Here is a 20536-nt window from a genome sequence, read left to right as displayed (position 1 = left end):
TGTTTCGTTCAATTAATATGTTCGATTGTGCCTCAATATCACCTACAATGCCTTCAATTGTCATATACTTGGTTTCTAAAATATATTAAATATGCCTCTTTCATATCAAATGTTTTTCTCTTAAATTTCATTATGTTACGAAGTGTTTATGCATTTGTTCTATTTTATTAATATAAACTGTTATGAACAACTTGAACTTAATGCACATTCAGTGGTAAAGTATTACATGCGTTCTTTCGGGTACATGTACTATGATAAGGAAAAAAGATCCACCACATATGCATGTAATCATAGCCTCAAAGCAAAACAAAATACGATATGTGCATGCTTAGTACACAGCGGAGATGTCTAAGACCCTTACTTACGCCTCTTTCTGAAATGCAACTTAGACCCGGCTAAATATTGGCGTAACTTCGCTAGTCGGCCCAAATTTACGTCTCTTTGAGAAACGGGCCCCAGACGTAAAACTTTGTAGATAAATATATGTAATTTACACTGAACTGCCGTTTATATCTTTATTGACTTCAATGTGTTATTGAAAACTGAACGTCACGTATTTCCAATGCTATGAGAATATACCAAATGTAAATATTATATGATGACATGTACATGTGTTGCTTTCATGCAGTACTAAATTGATATGCAATAATTATAGGATGTGTCCATCTACGATATTCAAACTAAATCCTTTGATTATCGATAAACGGATATGCATGTCTTGTATCATATGCGTATTTTAATTTATGAGCATCACGAATTGACAGTAATAGGAACAATAAATTAAAACATTAAATGAAATAAACCCGAGTCGTTTTATATATAGATGTTTGTACAATTGGTCATTTACATCACAACAGTATATAAGCTCTTTGAACTTTGAAGACTGTTTGAGTTTGAGTTATGATAAAGTTTTTTTTTACGATGGTCGGTCCAATTATATAATAATCTTGTAATATAAATTCTTACTATTTTAAACCATAATGAAATGATAATTAGTTTCTACTGTATCATATCTAATAGTGTATCTGTTGTTTTCTTAGATATTCTTTTACTCCAAATCACGACATAAATAACCTTAAAAGCTACAGACAGGTAGTTTTAGTAGCTGTTAAATTAGGTCATTATGAATAAAGTTTCTTTTATAACGTGTGAATAAAAGAAAAAATAGTATCTTGAAAAATATGAATGACTTGTACAAAATGTAAAATTATGCAATATGGATTGAAACGTTTTGGTTTGATTCATGGTTACTTACACATAAAGGTAACAAATAATATCTATATATTACAAATTGAATAGCTGTAAAGTCCGATTTTTGACATGCATCTTGTTGTCTAGTTTCAAATTTTCGTAAAGTTTTGGTATTAGTGATGTTTTGATAAATAAAAAACAAGTATCAAATTATATCAAACATAACGGAACTCCAGGAAGGAAAAATTTAAAACAATGAGTAGGATAACAGAAATCTATATCTTATAAAAGGATTTTTTTTTATTTTGAAAGTGCTACTTCAATTTAATCATTTATATTTTAATGCAATCAATTTGCAGATTTTTCACGTCATATATATTTAGTGGGTATTGCTAAATAAATTAGAGTTATGCAACCCGAATCCGACCAAACATATTTGATAAATTCCCTTTTAATGCGTTTATAAGCGTATCCACATGCAGTAGACATAAGTGTTTTTAAAGCTGCTTGGTCCGATTTTTTTGTTTTTACAGTATCAAATAATTTTGCATACAAACCAATTATCTAAGAAAGCTATGAACTTTCTCCTATTTACACCAGCAGAATTGGTCTCCTTTCAAAGTTAGAAATATTTAAAGTAAATAAAATTATTTCTTTTTGGGCAAACGAAAAAACAAACCGAATTGCATTTCGGGAATGTATAGAAAAGGCCACTGTTTGCTTTCGTCCCCCGGATGATTGGGTTTATTCAACCCGAATGTTATACATCGATTGTAAAGAAAGCAAACTTCAGATATATTAGCGAACAAAATGTACACATTTCTTCCTAGTTTACATAATTATTCACAGATGTCGAAGTCGTAATAGAACCATACCAGTCTCTACGTCAGGGTTAAATTTTAACATGACGCAAAATGACGTGATTCCCCTTTTTGTAGCTTGTTTTGCTAACAAATTTTGTACATAATTTTTTTTCATTGAAATTTGGCGTAATTGACCAGGAAAACTACTGAAATGTCTATTGTTATACACATACTAAGCCTTACCATCGTCTAAAAGCGTACCTAAAATTTTATATAAAATCGGACCAAGCAGCTTTAAAATCATGGTTTCAGAACAAATTAATATTCATATTCAGTAGAAAATCAGATCTTAATGCAAATATAAGCAAAATCATTTGTTATGTTAAAATCTTTTATTAAAATTCTACTTACTAGACATTAGTAGGATTCAATTGCAATAAAATGATATCACTTGAAGTACTATAGATTTGCGGGAGTTTAAAGTAAAATTACACAAATTTCATCATAAATGCCATTTTAAAAACCCGAGACGTATTTTTGCTTTTATACAATTAAAGTACCCGATATTAAAATAATATCGATTATTTGTTATTTAACTCGCTTTAAAAGACAGCTTTCGACTAATAATTATTTAATAAATGACTGAAATTTTGACTTATGTTGATAATCTTTTATGGTTTCGACCCTGAATTATATAAAGAAATGAAATTGGAATAATTGTATGTTGACATTTACAACCAGAAAATACTCTAGGACTTGTCGGAATCACTTTTTATTGGAACATATTGACATAAAAGAATGTAATTTTGCGACTACTAATATAGACGCTTTGAAAACCACAGTTTGTTAATTAATTTACGCCGATCCGCAGTTTTCCCTACTATTTAATGTACAGTTTCCCTAACAGGATATGCATAGACATGTTACCTATATTTCAACAACTATATCCTTAAAAATTACGTAATGACAGTGTCAGGGTTATCATAAAGTTTATGATACAACCGGTATACCTTAGCCTTGACTTTGACTTACAAACACTTAAATGATCACCTCTTTTTCGTGAAGTTCATTCATTAAATAGGATTGATACTGAAGGCAAGTCTTGCTTAAGTGAATATTTTTTTTGCAAAGACAGGTATTGATGTACACATATATTCTTAACACAAATACATATTGGGATAATATGTCAGTTTATAGAATAATCACCGAATTGAATTTTTAAGAGTAGCAAAAAATTTGTTCGGCTGCCTTGTCCCGACTCTGGTCTATAAATTAAACATTAAATATTGCGATGCTTATAATATTCGTGTGTATTGATTTCAATGATAAGGTAGCTATGTGGTTGATGTCTCTACAAATACAAAATTATGTTGGTTTTTTTTTTCTACATTTTGATTCTGTTGATTGACGAAATTCGCGAAAATTTGAGCTTAGAAATAAATTCTGAATCCATAGTGGCTTCAAAATTTGACTATTGGATTTGAAAGATGTTCATTTAATAATCTTGAGTCAGTTTGTTTTCAATCAGTAGGTCGAGAGTGGGCAAACAGACTTTTTTGAATAGTGGACCTTACGCTATCAATGCAAAATGACTTATTCTTTACCAAACTAATATAAAACCCGCATAAAATGACATTTCTTGCAAATGTGTAACCTTGTGTTCAATTTGATAAACTGTACTGAACTCTCTATTAAAATTTGACAAAAGTTGTATTTTTTTAAATAATGCGCAATAATTATTTTTAGGCCATTCAGTTGAATGTCATTTTACAGCTAGGCAATAATGGGAGGAGGGTTTTCCTATCAGCTGTCTGATTTTGAAGACACGATCCTTGAAGATATTGCATTGAAACCCAACAATGATGGCATCTGTAATGGGAAGAGTCCAACTGATCACGATTGTGTGGATTGCGGTATTTTTCTTCTCCAAAGCAGGGCCATTGCAAGTTTTTTCTTTATTTAGCGTCCACCCAAAACTCAAAAACCTGTCTATCTATCAGGAAAAAAAACCTTAGGAAAAAAACCCACTTCTTTTAAGGTTCAACAAAATAAAATTTGTTATATATTTTGAAGTATTTTCTTCATTTTGAAACCAAAAATACAAAAATAACAAATACCTACTATATGATTTCCATTTTGAATGTTTTAATATTTGATTTCTGATCCAGATTTAAAAATGCGATCCTGAGCCTGACATATGACAAAGCGATCTAATTTTATGAACAACAATTGTGGTTTTTTTCTTAATTTTTACATCTCAAAACCAATCCGTCCGCGGACGCAAAACATAGAAAAAACTTGGAATGGCCCAGTCTAATAAGTCTTTGATGACATTTTTCAAAGAAAGCTGTAGCAAATCATCAAAAACAGTCCAAAAATAGCATTATTCATGGGGAAGTAAATTTGTGGTTGGTCGTTTCTAAATAAAAATCATAGTACACGTGTCTTTGTAATGAAATTTGTAATAATAAGTAAATTTGTGGTGGATGGTTTCTAATATAATCATTTGGATAAAAATCCTAGTATCTTTGTGATGATAGAGAAGCTGAAACACTTAGAGAAATAGCATGCTTTCTCGATCCAATCTCACTTCCCGTGCATGGGTTTTAATCCATTTCACTACGACATTGGTCCATGCTGCCACCAGACAGTCTCTAGGAGTAGAACTTTGTAAAATCGATGAATTGTTCAATTTTTTTAATTAATAAGAAATTCATATTTGTTTCACATTCATTTATTTAAATGTTTCACATTTTGTATTTTCAATAGATGAAAGTGATGATGGAAACGATGACGAATTTTCCTCAATAGATGTTCGTGATTACATTGACCAGTTTCCGTTTGAAAACCTTGTATTTGAGGGAGGCGGAGTTAAAGGAATGGCCTACCTAGGAGCGCTTAAGGTACAAGCGAAATAAAAACTACACGGCATTAAGGTCAGTCGCGGGTTTGCTTTCGTCATTAAATTCTGTACGCAATTTAGACAACTTGTTTGGCCGTTTTGTGCACATTCGTTTATGACGTCATAACGGATACATCTCAAGTTTCCCGTATTACACTCTAAAACCAAATGCTCGGTGTGATAATGAAGGTATCATTAGAATATATATATATATATATATATATATATATATATATATATATATATATATATATATATATATATATATATATATATATATATATATGCCGTTAAGACAGTAATTATCATTCATATTTATTCTCCACCAATCAAAAAAGGAACTGCACATTGAATGCAACATATTTATAATTATGCAGATAAGCAAGAATTTGAGCGTTCTTTTTCAGTCTATGTAAAAGTTCACAACTGTAAATAAAAACCAGCGGTGTAATCTAAAACTTGTTACATAGAGAGAGAGAGAGAGAGAGAGAGAGAGAGAGAGAGAGAGAGAGAGAGAGAGAGAGAGATATGTAAAATATTTTGGTCCTCTGCTTCGGCAATATTTTTTTAACAATTGATTAGTTATTAAATTCACATATTATGATATAATATATCAATAATATATTATTATTACATCTAACTATTTTGCCCGAAAAAGTGAAGAGCACAGTCGGGGAATTCATTTTTTTTTAATTGTGAAGATCTTGATAAGCAAAATAATTGGCCGGAGCTTACAAATAACAACCGTTTTCTAGATTCGAGATTATATACATTAGGTCTAACTTATATTCCGACCAAGCAAATTAATATGGAAATGCACTTGCTAACAAATTTGATGCCTCCTTTCCCTCCGTGATTTTAGATATTTAAAATATCATGCTCTGCATCATCTGATTTAGAATAAGACTGTAAAAGCTATATGTTCTGGCTAATATTTTTTTAATATCAACTGAACAGATCTCTTCATGTATATAAAACCGGAGGTACACGAGAGGCTGCCCCCCTTCCTATTAATAGTTTTGGATTCATGATAAAAATATGTTTAATCTCGAGCTCTTTCATATTCTCAAAAAGTCCATTTTTTAAAGAAAGATATATGCTTCAGCAAGTTTATTGTGGTAGGTTGTCTAATCACTAGGAAAATTGTCACTTTAACTGTTACAAAGTTATGTGTACGAACTTGGCTATATATGGATGTATTTAAAATATTTTCTCTTTTCTGTAAATTTTGTGGACAATATTTATGTAAAAAGAATCTGCATCGTCCTTTGAGCCTTAAATCTGTAAGAGTTTTAGCTTTAGCAGTCCTGAATTTAGTTTTTAAATGATTGCATCACTTAGTAAGTATAAGTGGAACAGGTTTAACATTTTTTGACGTCGTAATCATGACGTCAGATACGGAAATATTTGGTAGAATAATCAGAAACATAAAATAAAATAGCAAAAAATCTAGCGAGAACACATTTATTTTTTTTTTACATAAATAATTTGTAAAATAGAAACCGTTGATAAATTCGTCTAAATTGTTTGAAGTCATTTGCAATTTAGAAAAAAGACTCCATCTCGAATATAAAGAAAAATATGCTCATTTTCCTATATATTTCATAAGAAAAGCGTCAAAACAGCACTTCAAACGATACTAAGTTTAGAGCGGTAATGCATACAAAGAGCGTAGGCAAATTTGATAAAAAATTTATATAATGAACTGTGTATCCTAAATAACGATTTAACAAATTTTCAGGGTATGTTTTCTCGTGAGATTTTTATGGGGTAAACCCGCGACCCACCTTAAAAAAGGGGAGATAGGATGTTGATCACATGACTTATGTTGATCACATGACAGTTTTTATGGAATATAATATAAAATGTTAATCTTATATAATATGTAAAATGTAATAAACATTGTGGAGGTCAAGTTGTGTGAATTAAGGAATACATTCAATATTTTTGTTTAATACGATATAAATTAGTTTCGGACAGTTTACGCTTTATAAACCATGAATATTGTATGATTATTGAATACATTGCTTTTAATTTAATAATTTTACTCCTAATTTTAGATAAAAATGGTCATATGACTCTTAAAATGATGTCAAATTGTACAAAATTCAAACATAACACCAGGCGGATTGATACGTTTTTGACGGTTATCTTATAAATAAAGTCTATAGATATGATGCAGAAGACATTTCCACTTTAATTTGTGCCCCATTCTCCCCCTTAAAAACAACCCAATTTTTTATGTTTCAAAACTAAAACTGTCACATAAAGTTGAAATTTCAGATAATGGGATAGAGTAATTACTATTGTAGTATCTCCATTAAATGCCAATAAATTTGTTATGAAGAACATGTTAAGATTGATATATCAAATGTTTAAGAAAAATTTTCATTGAGTGTTGTTAATGTGTTTTAACTTTTTGTTCAAATTCAAAATAAAAAAAATTCAAAATAAAAAGTGTTGAATTTATCAAAATATTCGAAAATTTTTGATTTGCTATGTAAAAAGGTCAATGTTGTAGCTAATTTTCAGAATTTATCTCTGTTCTTAAAATTATTTAATAAATTAAATCAGATTAATTATTTCTTAAAATCATTATTGTCAACAAATTCATAATGCCGGAAAAGGGGAATTATTGCTATCAAAATATCTTCCTTGCAAGGCAAGAAAAAGGCCATAAAAAAGATATCTATAGTAGAGCTTATCTGAATATTGATGGGTATAAAAACTAATTAAAAATCATTGACATATACATTTACACAACAAAGTCCTCATCCGCCTTAAAAGAAATAAAAATAACGTAAAAATGTCATAAATTTAATATTTGATCGTACAATTAATGAACATTACATGATAATGAATAATAAAGAACCATTCTTATATATATATATATATATATATATATATATATATATATATATATATATATATATATATATATATATATATATATATATATATTAAATGATTACAGTATTTGATCTGATCACGCCCCGACTAAAAATACCATGTCTTAAAACTCAAAGAATAATTCCATAAATATATAAAACGGGCAATCGTTGTACAGTATTTTACCAAAGAAAGCTGGACAATAATTGGAGTTAATGAATTTCATAAACTATAACATTACTCCGATAGAATATGTATATCTATATATTATGTTTTCTATGTCTTTGGAATAGCTTTTGGACGAAATCGGTTTGTTAAAGAAAATCAAAAGGTGTGCTGGAACAAGCATTGGCTCTGTTACAGCTCTTGTTGCAGTGCTAGGATTCAACGCAGAGGAAATAGAAGAAATCTCCAGTGTGAATCTCGGTGCCTTTCTCGGTTAGTATACACGTACTATGTGTATTTTCAATTTTTTCTTTGTAAATTTGATTCAATTTATGATTTGAAATACTTTTCATTTTTTTTTAATACAAAAGACATTTAATTTTTTTTCTCTTAGATGTCGGGAAATGGAGAGTCATTTATAACATGTTCCAATTTTTGGGCTGGCAAAACTATACCTCCTTTTATGATTATATTGGAACGTTAGTGGAAAAGAAACTTGGCAACAAAGATGCTACTTTTCGCGATGTAAATCACAATATACTACATGTAGCTCATATTAATAGTCGTTTAAACCAGTGTGATCCGATTAATTGCAATATCTTTTAAAGATAGATTTTTTTAAAAAAGTACGCTTTTATCCTTCATATGTAAAGAGAATTCAGATTATTACTATAGTTTCAATAGTCTGTTTTGTTATTTAAAAAAAAAAGAAAATATATATTCTTTCTGTCTACGATAATAACGATTTGAAAAAGCTAATAAAAATTGAAAGGTTATCTGTGTGTTCTGAACGATTCTGAGAATCTTGATAAAAACGGACAAGCTTCAATCAGGATAAAATAGTTTGGGAACAAGTGCACACGTTTAGTGTTGTATTTTGACAAACATTTTCTTTTGAAAGACTTAATTGAGCACAACATTGTTATTTTTTTTTTTTTTTATAATTTTCAGATATATATTATATGGCACATTCATTCATTTAGCATGGCTGAACAAAATTCTTTCTTTTTTTCAATTAAAATCGGACAATTCTGCTTTTTAATTTATTAAGAAAAAAAAGGTACAATAAAAAAGACAAACTTTCATTATTTTCTAACCAAAAATATAGAATTGAATATAATGATAATATATACTCAGCATCTTTTGGACAGTCTTAAACGTTTAAAAATAAGACTTAAAAAAATAATAATATTCCCTTCTTTGCTTGATCTGCTACTGAATGAGAACTAAACTATACCTTTATAACGTATTTGTACAGCTCTATGAAAAAACGGGAAGGGAACTGTGCGTTGTTGTCACCAACTTAACAGTACTACATGAGGAGTACTTTCACCCGAAGACAACTCCAAATATTCCAATCCGACTAGCCGTCCGGATGTCAGTCGCACTCCCAGGTTAGATCAATCGCATTTAAGTTGGCCTCGATTTTTATATTTCAAACAGCATTTCAAAACCAAGGAGGCTATCTTATAACACTCACAATAACAGTAACCTTATTTGTTTTCAACTACATTTGTACTCAGAACTTTTGCTGATCGTTTTATTGTACAGAGATTTAGTAGGTCATTGACACGTCTGTTCCGGGTAACCCCAACGGTTTCGTTGCAGTAGTAAAGTTTACATGTGTATCAATCGCAAATTATCGCTTGGAATATAAAAAACGTAAATTATTCATAAAATATCTTTGTAAAATATTCTTAAGGATAATAAGATACTAATGTTAGCGAGGTCCTTGGAACAACCTATGAGCTCTTAGCATTATAGATAAATATTTCTTGCAATAGGCATCGTTTGAGAATGGAACTTAGAAATGATTTCGACATAATTTTATATAGTCCTATGTTTAGACATTAGTCATTATATTGCAATGTTGATATGTATTTCAAATCTGATGACGTTTGTGGTATATTGGATAATCTCGTTGATCTTCGCAGTAGCTGTGGAGGAGTACAAATCTGAATTGATTTCTTTGTTGTCTCGATTAGTTAAACTTACTTTTGCTATTTACTTCAACTAATTAAAAGCTGAATATTACATGTTTCTTTTGTACAATATTTCCAGCGAATAATATCTTGCGGAAGAATAAGAATAGTATTATTGCCAAAAACATTTCAACTTTAATAAACAAATTAAATTCCTGTAAACCTAGTATATACTTAAGCAAACAAAATGGGAGGGAAAAGATACTTGTATACATTGAAGGTGTGTTTAAAAAAAATTAATTATAAAGCTGCACGTATTCGTAAAAAAATAAGGGGGTGTTTATTTCTTACTTAAGAAACTTAAATTTGTAAAATGAAATTTTTATTGAAGCACACTAAAACTGTTTAAAATACAATAAAAAGACCGAGAAATACACCTAAACAATCATTGAATTAATTTGTATATAGAGCAAAGTGAAATCTTACTCTTTGTAAACTGTGGTTTAATGAAATTAAATTCTTTGTAAACTGTGGTTTAATGAAAATAATGAAATTTGTAAACTGCGGTTTAATGAAATTTTTATTGAAGCACACTAAAACTGTTTAAAATACAATCAAAAGACCGAAAAACACACCTAACTGTGTTCACTATATCGAACGCCTAAACTGTTAAACAATTATTGAATTAATTTGTATGTAGAGCAAACTGAAATCTAATTTGTTAACTGTGGTTTTTTAATGTCATTTCTAGCCAAAGAAACATTTCAATGAAGTGTTGTTAGTTGTGATTACTTAATTACTATGGATCTTTTCATTATGTTCACAGGCTTGATTCAACCAGTGAAATGTCGGGTAAATGGACATACCGCTCTGTACTCGGACGGTGGAATCATCATGAACTACCCAATCTCTTGCTTTGACGGTATATTTACAGAACAGTAGACACATTATGTACCCTGCTACACCATTTGATAGATATATCCTTATCATAAAGTTAGGACTTAAACTGATCCACTTTTGACATTTTGTTTGGTATTGCTTGGAATACTGTAAAACTAGGCTTCATATAGTTAGGTCAAAGGTTGAAACGTTTGTGGCTCAGACACCATATTCGGCCAATTGGCCTTTTGATTAAAGCTGCTTGGTCCGATTTTTTTGTTATTACAGTAACACATTTTTTCCATACAAACCATTTATCTTAAAAAGTTATGGACTTTCTCCTATTTACACGAGCAGAATCAGTTTCAAAGTAAAAATATTCAAAGTAAATAAAAGTAATTTCTTTTTGGGCAAACGAAAAAACAAACCAAAGTGCATCACGGGAATTTTTAGAAAAGGAAACCATTTGGTTTCGTCCCCGAAATAATTGGGGTTACTAGTATTCAACCCGCATGCTATGCATCGATTGTAAAGAAAGCAAACTTTAGAAATATTGGCAAACAGAACGTACACATGTTTATTTGTAATTTGTCTGATTGTGTTTCGACCTTTATTTAATACGATGTCAAAGTCGTAATACAACCATGATACCCGTCTCGTCGTCAGGGGTGAAATTTAACATGATGCGAAATAACGCGGTACCCTTTTATGTCGTTTGTTTGTTATCAAATTTTGTACGTATTTTTCTTCATTGAAATTTGGCATAATTGACTAGAAAAAACTACTGCAGTGTCTATTATTAAACATATACTAAGCATAACCATTGTTTAAAAGCGTGCATAAAATTTGATATAAAATCGGACCCAGCAGCTTTAATCTATCTGTAGTTATTCAATGCACCATTTAAAAATTGTGGATTCAATCAATATTTTGCTTATTTAATAATATTTGAAAAATAATAATTATTTTCATTATATAGTTGTAGTAATAGCAGTGATATATGTAAAGAGGATATCGAAATTTTCTTATATAACATAAAGGATGGTGGTTGTCGATGAAAAATGAAGACTCTTTTCTCAAAAGACTGCATCCTTTGAAAGATTTACCCAAAATATTGGACAGAAGAAACAAGTTTGCGAGAGACGAAAAAACATCCGATAAAACGCTTGGCTTTATTGTGGTAAGACTTATAAGCACTAATTTACGTCAGTTGCTCTCAAGAAATTCAACATATTATAATATAAAGCGTTAAGCTTAAAAACCACTTTGCATTGAAAAAAAAGATTAGAATTATACTTCTGAAAATGTTAAACAATCTTTAAGGAATAAGGAATCATTCTTTGAGTATTATGAGGCGATAATTTCGGTCTGAGCGTGGTAAAAACAATCATGAAGCCCTTCGGGCTTTATTGGTTTCGACCACACCCCGACCGAAATTGTCACCTCATAATATTCAAAGAATGTTTCCTTATTACTAATATTTATATTATTTACAATTTCCTCACTTAAACAATATTATTTTAAAACCACTGTTTTTTAATGTATCACTTGCTATGTATAACTGCGCGGCGCATCCAATACCGTTTTCGGCTATAAGACACGTCCATTTTGTGTCACTCTTGGGTAAAGAGGGTACCTGGTGGAAAATTTAAATATCTCATATTCCCATAGTATTATAAAATTACCGAAAATAGGCCTTGGCCCCCTGGCAAACACAGTTATCCCTTTGACCCTCCTCGTGCCAATATTTTCTAGATCCGCGTATGACTTCAGTGATCTTAAAGAGGGAAAGTTTTAGCTGACTGTTGTTTTTTTCATAGTTCAACAACGATGACGAGACGAACAACTATAATTCGGTAGTAACACGCAAAAATAAGCACAAAGTGACGTATCCAGATACTACGCTGGCAAGGTATTTCTTTTTTAAGTAAATCCATATGTTAACATCCAATGTATTAATAATCTAAAAATAAAGACAATTTAAATAAGAACGTGTCAATGAAGTTTGCTTTATCAATTCATGCTTCGCTTGCAAATAAAATGATTGATAAAATCAATGTTGTCTCTTAATTGAATATGCAGGGTCTTGTATGTAAGACGTTTGGCATTCCCCTTTGATAGCAATAAAAACGAACGATTTCAGTTGGGGTTGAAATAACCTGTTTAAATTGTTGATAATACATAATTCAACTAAGTACCTACATGTAGCCAAGCTTCTAATTTTGTAAACATGGCAACCGATTCAGTATACGCAAAACGGCATTTTATGCATAATTCTTGATCACTTACGGTGCTTAATTGAACATTTTGAGTATGAATGAGTCCAGACATAGTCTTTACGAAGACTGATACGCTATGATTGATCCAACAAATATTAATAAATAAATTTTTACAGGAAAGCCTTAGACAGAAGATTAACCGCCGTAAGGCTGGGAAAAGAACATCAGTCTACCGGAGAAGCTATCAGTAAATTCTTGGAGGTATACATTGTTTTTTCTTTAGTTTGTGTATTTTACGATGATATAACGTATCACTTAATTTATGTTACATTTTACAAATAAACATATACGTATAATTAAAAAGTCAACTTTCTTGCTTAAACTATGAGTTGGATTTCTTGTCCTTAAAAACATGGGCATTTTTAACAGTTAGCAGGAAAGTATGACATTGACTGCAGTAACACCATCACCAAAGATGAATTGACAGAAGTTTTCAAAGATGTAAGTTTATGATATAACTAATGTGTGTCAAGCTAATTGAGCAAGGCATTTGACTAAACATTAAAAACAATATTAAGTCATAATGTTGGTCTTTTTTTCAATGATTTATTAAAGGAAACATTCACTGCTGGACAGAAAGAAATACTGTTTGGAGAAAATGCCACAATTGAAGCTGCAATGAAAATGATGGATAAAGATAGCAGTGGAAATGTAATTACCATCAATGCGATTTTAATGGTGACATCTTTCCTCACCCTTCACAACATGCCTGTGACATGAAAGATGCAATATCTATATTGTGATACGGTGACATACAATTAAACTAGTTAAACGCCCTGAAAAAGCCTGAATTAACTTATAGTTTACAAATACAGATTTAGATGGTAAAAAAACAAGCTAAGTAAGCCATTCATTAATTTGTCAACATAAACTAAGTGCATATTCACTGATCTCACTGTTTTAAGCACATAGAAATATATGATATTGTATATCAATATTAGTTACATTATTACTAAATAGTGGAATACTTTTGCAATCAAAGCTTTAACGATACAAAAACTTGTGCTTTTTAAAATATATTTATGAAATGTTTTATCAAGAATCTTAGCAAATAAAATTGTCAAATGAAAGGTCTTAGGTTAAAGAATTATGGACCCAGAAATGAAAAAGAAAACAATTATCGGAGATTCGTACATTCAGATCTATTTTTTGCTATTAGGCAATATATAATAATATCACGCAGAATATTTTTTTCAGTTTTTGTAAGATATAACAACTTTTAAAACCATAAAAAAAGACATGAACACAAAACAGATTAAATTTTGTTTCATCCAAATTCTAAAACGTGAAAAAATGGCAAAATAATGCCATCCACTTTAAAAGAAACATATTGTTCGGAAGATCTGAAGAAAAAAATTATGAAAAAATAATCAAGGCTGCATGTTGTTTTTTTTTTTTATTATTGTACTACTTGAAGTCTTTAAATGGCAATCTGTATACATTTACTTCACAACTTTGATAAATGAGGATCAAGTAATATGGGGGTAAAAAGTTATGCGGCCATAAATCTAAAATGGTGTATTTTGCAGTGGCCTTTAGCATGCATTTCGTTACCAAAATAAATATTTGTTCTTTGTAGATTGACTTCAATGAGATCGTCGAATATTGCAGTCGCAAAGGGTATGCATTAGCAAACTATGGCATACTAGGATCAGAAAAGCAACAAATCAATTCGTTAAAGGACTTCACTCAAGCTTTTTTCTCAACGGTATCTCTAAACGCAGACCAGATAGGATTCAGTGTAAGTCAACAATAATTCGAAATTTATGAAATGTTAATATCTTTCTAACTTCCTGATATTTTAAAGTTATCCATTTATTTCAAAATACTTTTTAGTCTGAAGATTTACCCAGGACAGTCGGCGTCCATACACATTATGTGAGCACGGCTGATTTTAGTGTGGAAACAGAAGATGTAAAATTTATTATGGAGGTATTTGACACTCAATATGTTGCCTTTTCTTTTCTCGTACATATGTATTTTGCATCTCAAAGGACAGTTTACGTACTCTACATATCCATCAAAGTTTGTGGGTACGAAAAATATATCTTTAAAAAGAGATTAACAGTGGTGTCCTAAGGAAAACTTTGCTTTCCAATTGATAAACATTTTTAATATTTATGATAATTTTGCAATTCTAATTCAAATGAATATTATATTGGTTTTTAAGGTCGCCTGAGTCACTCAGAGCTATTGGTCTTCGTCCGTCGTCGACAGTTAATAATTTTACATTTTTTAACTTCTTCTTGAAAACTATGGTGCCAATTGTTACTATTTTTACTATGATGCATATGTATAATAAGAGGAATCTAAATTGTGAAATTCAAGACTTAACCATTTTCGGGGCTTCATAGACGTGACTAGATATGCAAAAAAGCCAAATTTTCAAACATCTACTTTACTCCAACACATGGGGGAAAAACAAAATACATGGTTCTAATGTTCATAAAGCCCTCTGTCAAAATTTTCAAATTCATGACCAATATGGTTATACATGTATCGTTAAAATGTATGAAAAAAAATTCTTTTCTATTACCATTTCTATCTGAGAAAAAATAAATGCATGGTTATGATGTCCATGAACCATTCTTGGAGACAATCACATTTTTTAAAAAAGTAAATAATAAGAGTATCAGTAAATACTCTGGTGGAAATAAACATTTAATCATAAGGAATAGGAAAATTATTTAAAACAAATTTTAAATACTATAAATATTGTTGGGAGTTAGTTTTAATCAACTCTCCTATGCAGTTACTCTGGCAAACCGAAACTGAAACAGTGTTCGGACCTAAGCACAAATCATCACCGCTGACAAGAGTTAGTTCTTGAAAATAATCGATAAATTCGATGTAATGTACGCTGAAGCATTTTTTAAAAGGAAACTCATTTATAAATACCTAAGAAATAGTCAGATTTTAAATAGTACGAACAATTTAGAAGTTTTTTGCAGTCGTATGTATTCCTATGCCAGAATTCAATATAGTCTCGTTCAACCATCGGCTGTCTCCGTACATCTCCGACAAGCAGAGAGTCAGTCTATATTAACAGGTCGATTCATCAAGCTATCACGTGACCTGGTACCTCTCGGATATTAACGGAGACAGACGAGCATCTGGTTGAACGAGACTATAGTTCATTATTGTTTGGAGCCATACACTTTTTGAAATATTTCGAATACCGATACATAGTTTGATGAAATCATTTCTATTTCTAAATATTACACAACATGATTTATAAGAGGTTTTCTCGAAATTCTTGTCGGAAAAATCCGAGGATCCATATTTTTAAAAGGTGCGTAATTCAAATAGAGATTATAAACTACTTGCCATGCAAAAAAACGTTTCGTTGATTTTAAAATAAATAATAATCAATAAAATCAACTCCCGTCAGTTCTTTGATTAGAATTGATGTTAAAGATTAATAGCAAAGGGTGGGGTGTAATTCTTCGATAACAGGATACTTAAACAAGTATGTCCAAGTATACTGGGTATTAAGTCCATACATATGTGTCATGCATCCCAATCCATTGAACATGGCGATTATGGATCGGATACATTTAGTTTGTTTCTTATTTTAGTAATTCTACCAATTTCCTGTGTATTCTTTGGTGTATTCTAAATTAAACTGTGAATATAATAAAGATTTGACATTAAAGATCTGCTGGTCTCTTTTAACCAAAAGTTTACAATTTTTACTCCCTGGAGCTACAATCTGATTTTTTTCTGACCCTACCCCCCTTCCCCATGCAATTGTCAAATAACGAAAGCGGGGATATTTGTCGGAGTAGTCTCGGATTGGGGTTTAGACTCATAAATGAAGCTTTTAAATGCACACATGAGGCTTTCTTGACAGGTTAATCTTAGGGCTATGATACTCAGGTGACCGTCAAGGCCTGTGGGCCTCTTGTTGATTGTTATATGCAAATTTGCACAAAATATGATTTTGTACAAAATAATTACCCCTATTTTATAAAATATAATGAATACCTCAATATTAACGCATAAAATGAAATGGATATTTTTTTCTGAAAAATTTCAAGCAACAATTGAGTGAAATAATCTGCATCGCCTTAACCCAGTAATCTCAAATACATTATTTTGATTTTGCAGGAAGGAAAAAAATCTACATTGGCTTTTTTGAAACATTTTGCGGCTACAAAGCTAAAACCCAAACAATCATGAGACCCGTGTGCGTGAAGTCAAAGTTTTCTTTTATTTTGTAGAAATCCTTTTAAGTCAATTATTGCTATCTATAGCAAAACCATTTTAAAAATAACATGGTGACATCAGTGAATTAGTAATAAACTGCAATTTTATCTACATTGTGTGTACAATTATGACATCTGTTAAAAATGCTTCAGACTATGCGTATAAGCAATACTTTACATTTGATATTTTCTCCTTCCTACTTATTTATATTACGCAACATTCGAATACTAATAGACTCTCAGGTGATATTAGAATTATGCGACAACTGTGTCAACATTTAAACATTGTGGTCGTGTCGTTATGAATGACTGAAGATAAAGTTTGTGCTGTTTTATATTTTATCATTAAATTTGTCATGTGTTAACGCATGAAATTCTTGCAACAATGTTTAAGCGGCTGGATGTTAACAGATATACCGTAAAATTTGAAATATTACATTTTTGGTCAAAAACTAATATTTAGTTAATAAAAACCTTAAAATATTTTAGCTTTAATGTTTTTCTTTACCTTTATTAAAGCTTATCGTCTCAAGGAAATAATTTAAAAATTGCCATGACCATCCAGGTCTCTTAAAGGGACATGGTCACGATTTTGGTCAAAAACTATTTTTATGTTCTGAGTATTAACAATGCTTTTGAAATGAATTTCTAATGAACAAATAAAATTTGATAGTCATTCGTAGAGTTATAAGCAAGATACGGGGCTCACAGTTCTCTGTCATGTAAACAAGGCTCGTTCCCTGTTTTTGTTTACATAGGTTCAATATACCTATAAAAAATCTTTTTCCAGCTTATTTGTCTATCTTTTTATTAATTTTAAGCAAAGATAAGCAATTCCTAACGTTTAACACATTCGTTTTAGGTTTTAACCTGGAATTTTACTTCAACGTTCAAAATGTAAACAAATGCTTTGTTTACATAGTGAAGAATTTCAAGCTCTGTTACTTGCTTATAACTCAACAAATTACACTCAAATTTCGGTTGCCTATTAAAAATGCCTTTCTGAAGCATTGTAAATAATAAAACTTGAATTTTTTTTTGACGAAAATCGTGGCCATGCCCCTTTAAGATATAGCCTACTTTGTGCTACATATTATACAGTGTATGCAGTCACGTAGCATCAGGGGGCCAGACCCCACTTCCTATTTTTTCTTACAGCAATTTTTTTAAAATTACAAATAGAAAATTGAATTTTGATACAGACCCCCCCCCCCCCAACTTTTTATAAAATGTAATTAGAATTAAGGAAGTCCCAGATTAGGATTTTTCATGATCGGCGAATTTGCTTTTATTTTTGCTCGTCAGGATTTTTAGAATGAGTCTGCCCCTCCCTATCACCTCCTACTTTCAAAAACGATGCTACGTGCCTGATATGTGCATGACCATGGTAGAATTGCTCATCTGAGCCAACAATATACTAGTTTTCATGATTTCTAAATGCAAAAAAATCTCAACAAACATTACATTAATTTTGAAAGGTAGATGAGCAATCAAGACAGTGTTAATGAATAATCCAAATTGTACTCTCCAACTCTACAGAGGAAAGTGTTACATGTACCAATATTTTTCTATAAAGAATTGAAAATTCAAATTGCTGCAGTTAGTCCTCCACGAATACCTCAAAATGTTTATGGAGAATAGCAGCTAAACCTTTTATATAAAAATCAGTAGGTTTGATGTTGGAACTATCGTTTATATGTAAATATACAAAAATGGTATTTTATAGAAGGTCAAAGGAAAGCATTTCTTTCAGATACGGTGCATTCTAGTATCTTCAAGATATGGATGAAAATGTAGGATATTTTTTTCATGGGGACCTCCAAACATTCCTTGTGGATTAAATTGGCCTGATCTCAGTTGATCAGAGAAGTATAGGGCGAACAATTTTTCTCTGTCATATCAAAAATTAATTTTTATAATTTTTTTGTGTGTGAAATATTAACTTCAAAATAAAGGGTTTTTTTTCTATGATACATGTATACTCAAAGGCTTAAGTAAATACAGTTACAATATCCAGTATGTCACATGTCACAAGCTTGACACAGGTGATTTAACCTCCAAAATACCGGTAAACAATTTAAACAAGAGGCCCAGGGGCCACATCGCTCACCTGAGCAACAATTGCCTTAATTCTGATCAAATTAGCATTACAGTATCAAAATATCTTGACAACTGAGTACAGTAGATCTTGCTAAAAAAAAATTGAAAATCTGCCAATTTTTATCCATCTCTTATTTTTTGGTAAATACCAAGCCCCTTTTGTTGTTGTACCTCTAAGATTTTTCTCTATTCCTATATAACCCCCCCCCCATTTCGTGGCCCCACTATTCTCTAGGGAATCATGGTTTCATCAAACTTAAATCTACCTTTAATCTCATAACCTGTGCTTTCACACTAAGTACTGAGTTTTGGACCAAAAACTTTCCCAGAATATTTTTAAAGATTTTCTCTATATATTCCTATGTAAAAATTCAATCCGGCATCACGGTCCCGCCCTACCACTAGTGATTTTGCAAACTTGAATTTACACTACCCGAGGATGCCTCTACACAAGTTTAAGCTTTTCTGGCCAAATAGTCTTTAAAAAGAAAATTTTGAAAGATTTTCCTATATTCATCCCCCATTGTGGCCTCACCCTACCCCTGGACTATTATTTAAACAAACTTGAATCTATATGATCTGGGGATGCCTCCACTCAAATTTGGGCTTTCCTGGCCTAATACTTTTGAGAAGAAGACTTTTAAAGATTTTCTCTATATATAAAAATGTATCCCCCATTGTGGCCCCGCCCTACCCCCAGGGACCATGATTTGAACAAACTTGAATCTACATTATCTGAGGATGGTTACATGCCAATTTGAGATTTCTTGGCCAAATAGTTATTAAAAGAAATTTTTTTAAAGATTTTCTCTATATACTCTTATGTAAAAATTGATCCCCCAATTGTGGCCACGCCCTACCCCCGGGGACTATGATTTGAAGAAACGTGAATCTACACTACCTGAGGATGCTTCCATTTTAATTTGAACTTATCTGGCCTAATAGATTTTGAGAATAAGATTTTTAAAGATTTTCTCTATATATATTCCTATGTAAAACCTGATCCCCCAATTGTGGCCCCACCCTACCCCCGGGGACCATGATTTGAACAGACTTAAATCTACACTACCTGAGGATGCTTCCATTTTAATTTGAGCTTTTCTGGCCAAATAGTTTTTGAGAAGAGGATTTTTAAAGATTTTCTCTATATATTCCTATTTAAAACATGATCCCCTTATTGTGGCCCCACCCTACCCAG

At 31.0% G+C, this 20536-nt stretch overlaps 1 protein-coding gene across 1 annotated transcript; it reads left to right on the top strand.

Moving 5' to 3' along the window:
* Positions 1–3743: 3743 nt before the first annotated feature.
* LOC117681620 (uncharacterized) lies at positions 3744–17479 on the top strand. The gene is made up of 14 exons (XM_034446926.2): positions 3744–3907; positions 4764–4897; positions 8079–8223; positions 8345–8475; positions 9209–9344; positions 10699–10794; positions 11792–11931; positions 12572–12663; positions 13147–13231; positions 13400–13471; positions 13586–13681; positions 14610–14771; positions 14867–14962; positions 17141–17479. The coding sequence occupies exons 1-14, from the start codon at positions 3778–3780 to the stop codon at positions 17210–17212; spliced, it is 1587 nt and encodes a 528-aa protein (XP_034302817.2). The 5' UTR covers positions 3744–3777; the 3' UTR covers positions 17213–17479.
* Positions 17480–20536: the final 3057 nt, after the last annotated feature.

This window comes from Magallana gigas, chromosome 2, assembly GCF_963853765.1.
Source record: "Magallana gigas chromosome 2, xbMagGiga1.1, whole genome shotgun sequence".
Taxonomy (NCBI): domain Eukaryota; kingdom Metazoa; phylum Mollusca; class Bivalvia; order Ostreida; family Ostreidae; genus Magallana; species Magallana gigas.
The sequence above is the reverse complement of the archived record's forward strand: the minus strand, read 5'-3'. Positions and strand labels throughout refer to the sequence as shown.

What these genes read in the sequence shown, in the direction of transcription:
- LOC117681620 (XM_034446926.2), top strand. Translation starts at nt 3,778, where the DNA reads ATGGGAGGAGGGTTTTCCTATCAGCTGTCTGATTTTGAAGACACGATC. An exon ending in AAGATGCTACTTTTCGCGAT is followed by an intron (nt 8,476 to 9,208) that starts GTAAATCACAAT and finishes GTATTTGTACAG; the next exon opens with CTCTATGAAAAAACGGGAAG. An exon ending in CAGACCAGATAGGATTCAGT is followed by an intron (nt 14,772 to 14,866) that starts GTAAGTCAACAA and finishes AATACTTTTTAG; the next exon opens with TCTGAAGATTTACCCAGGAC.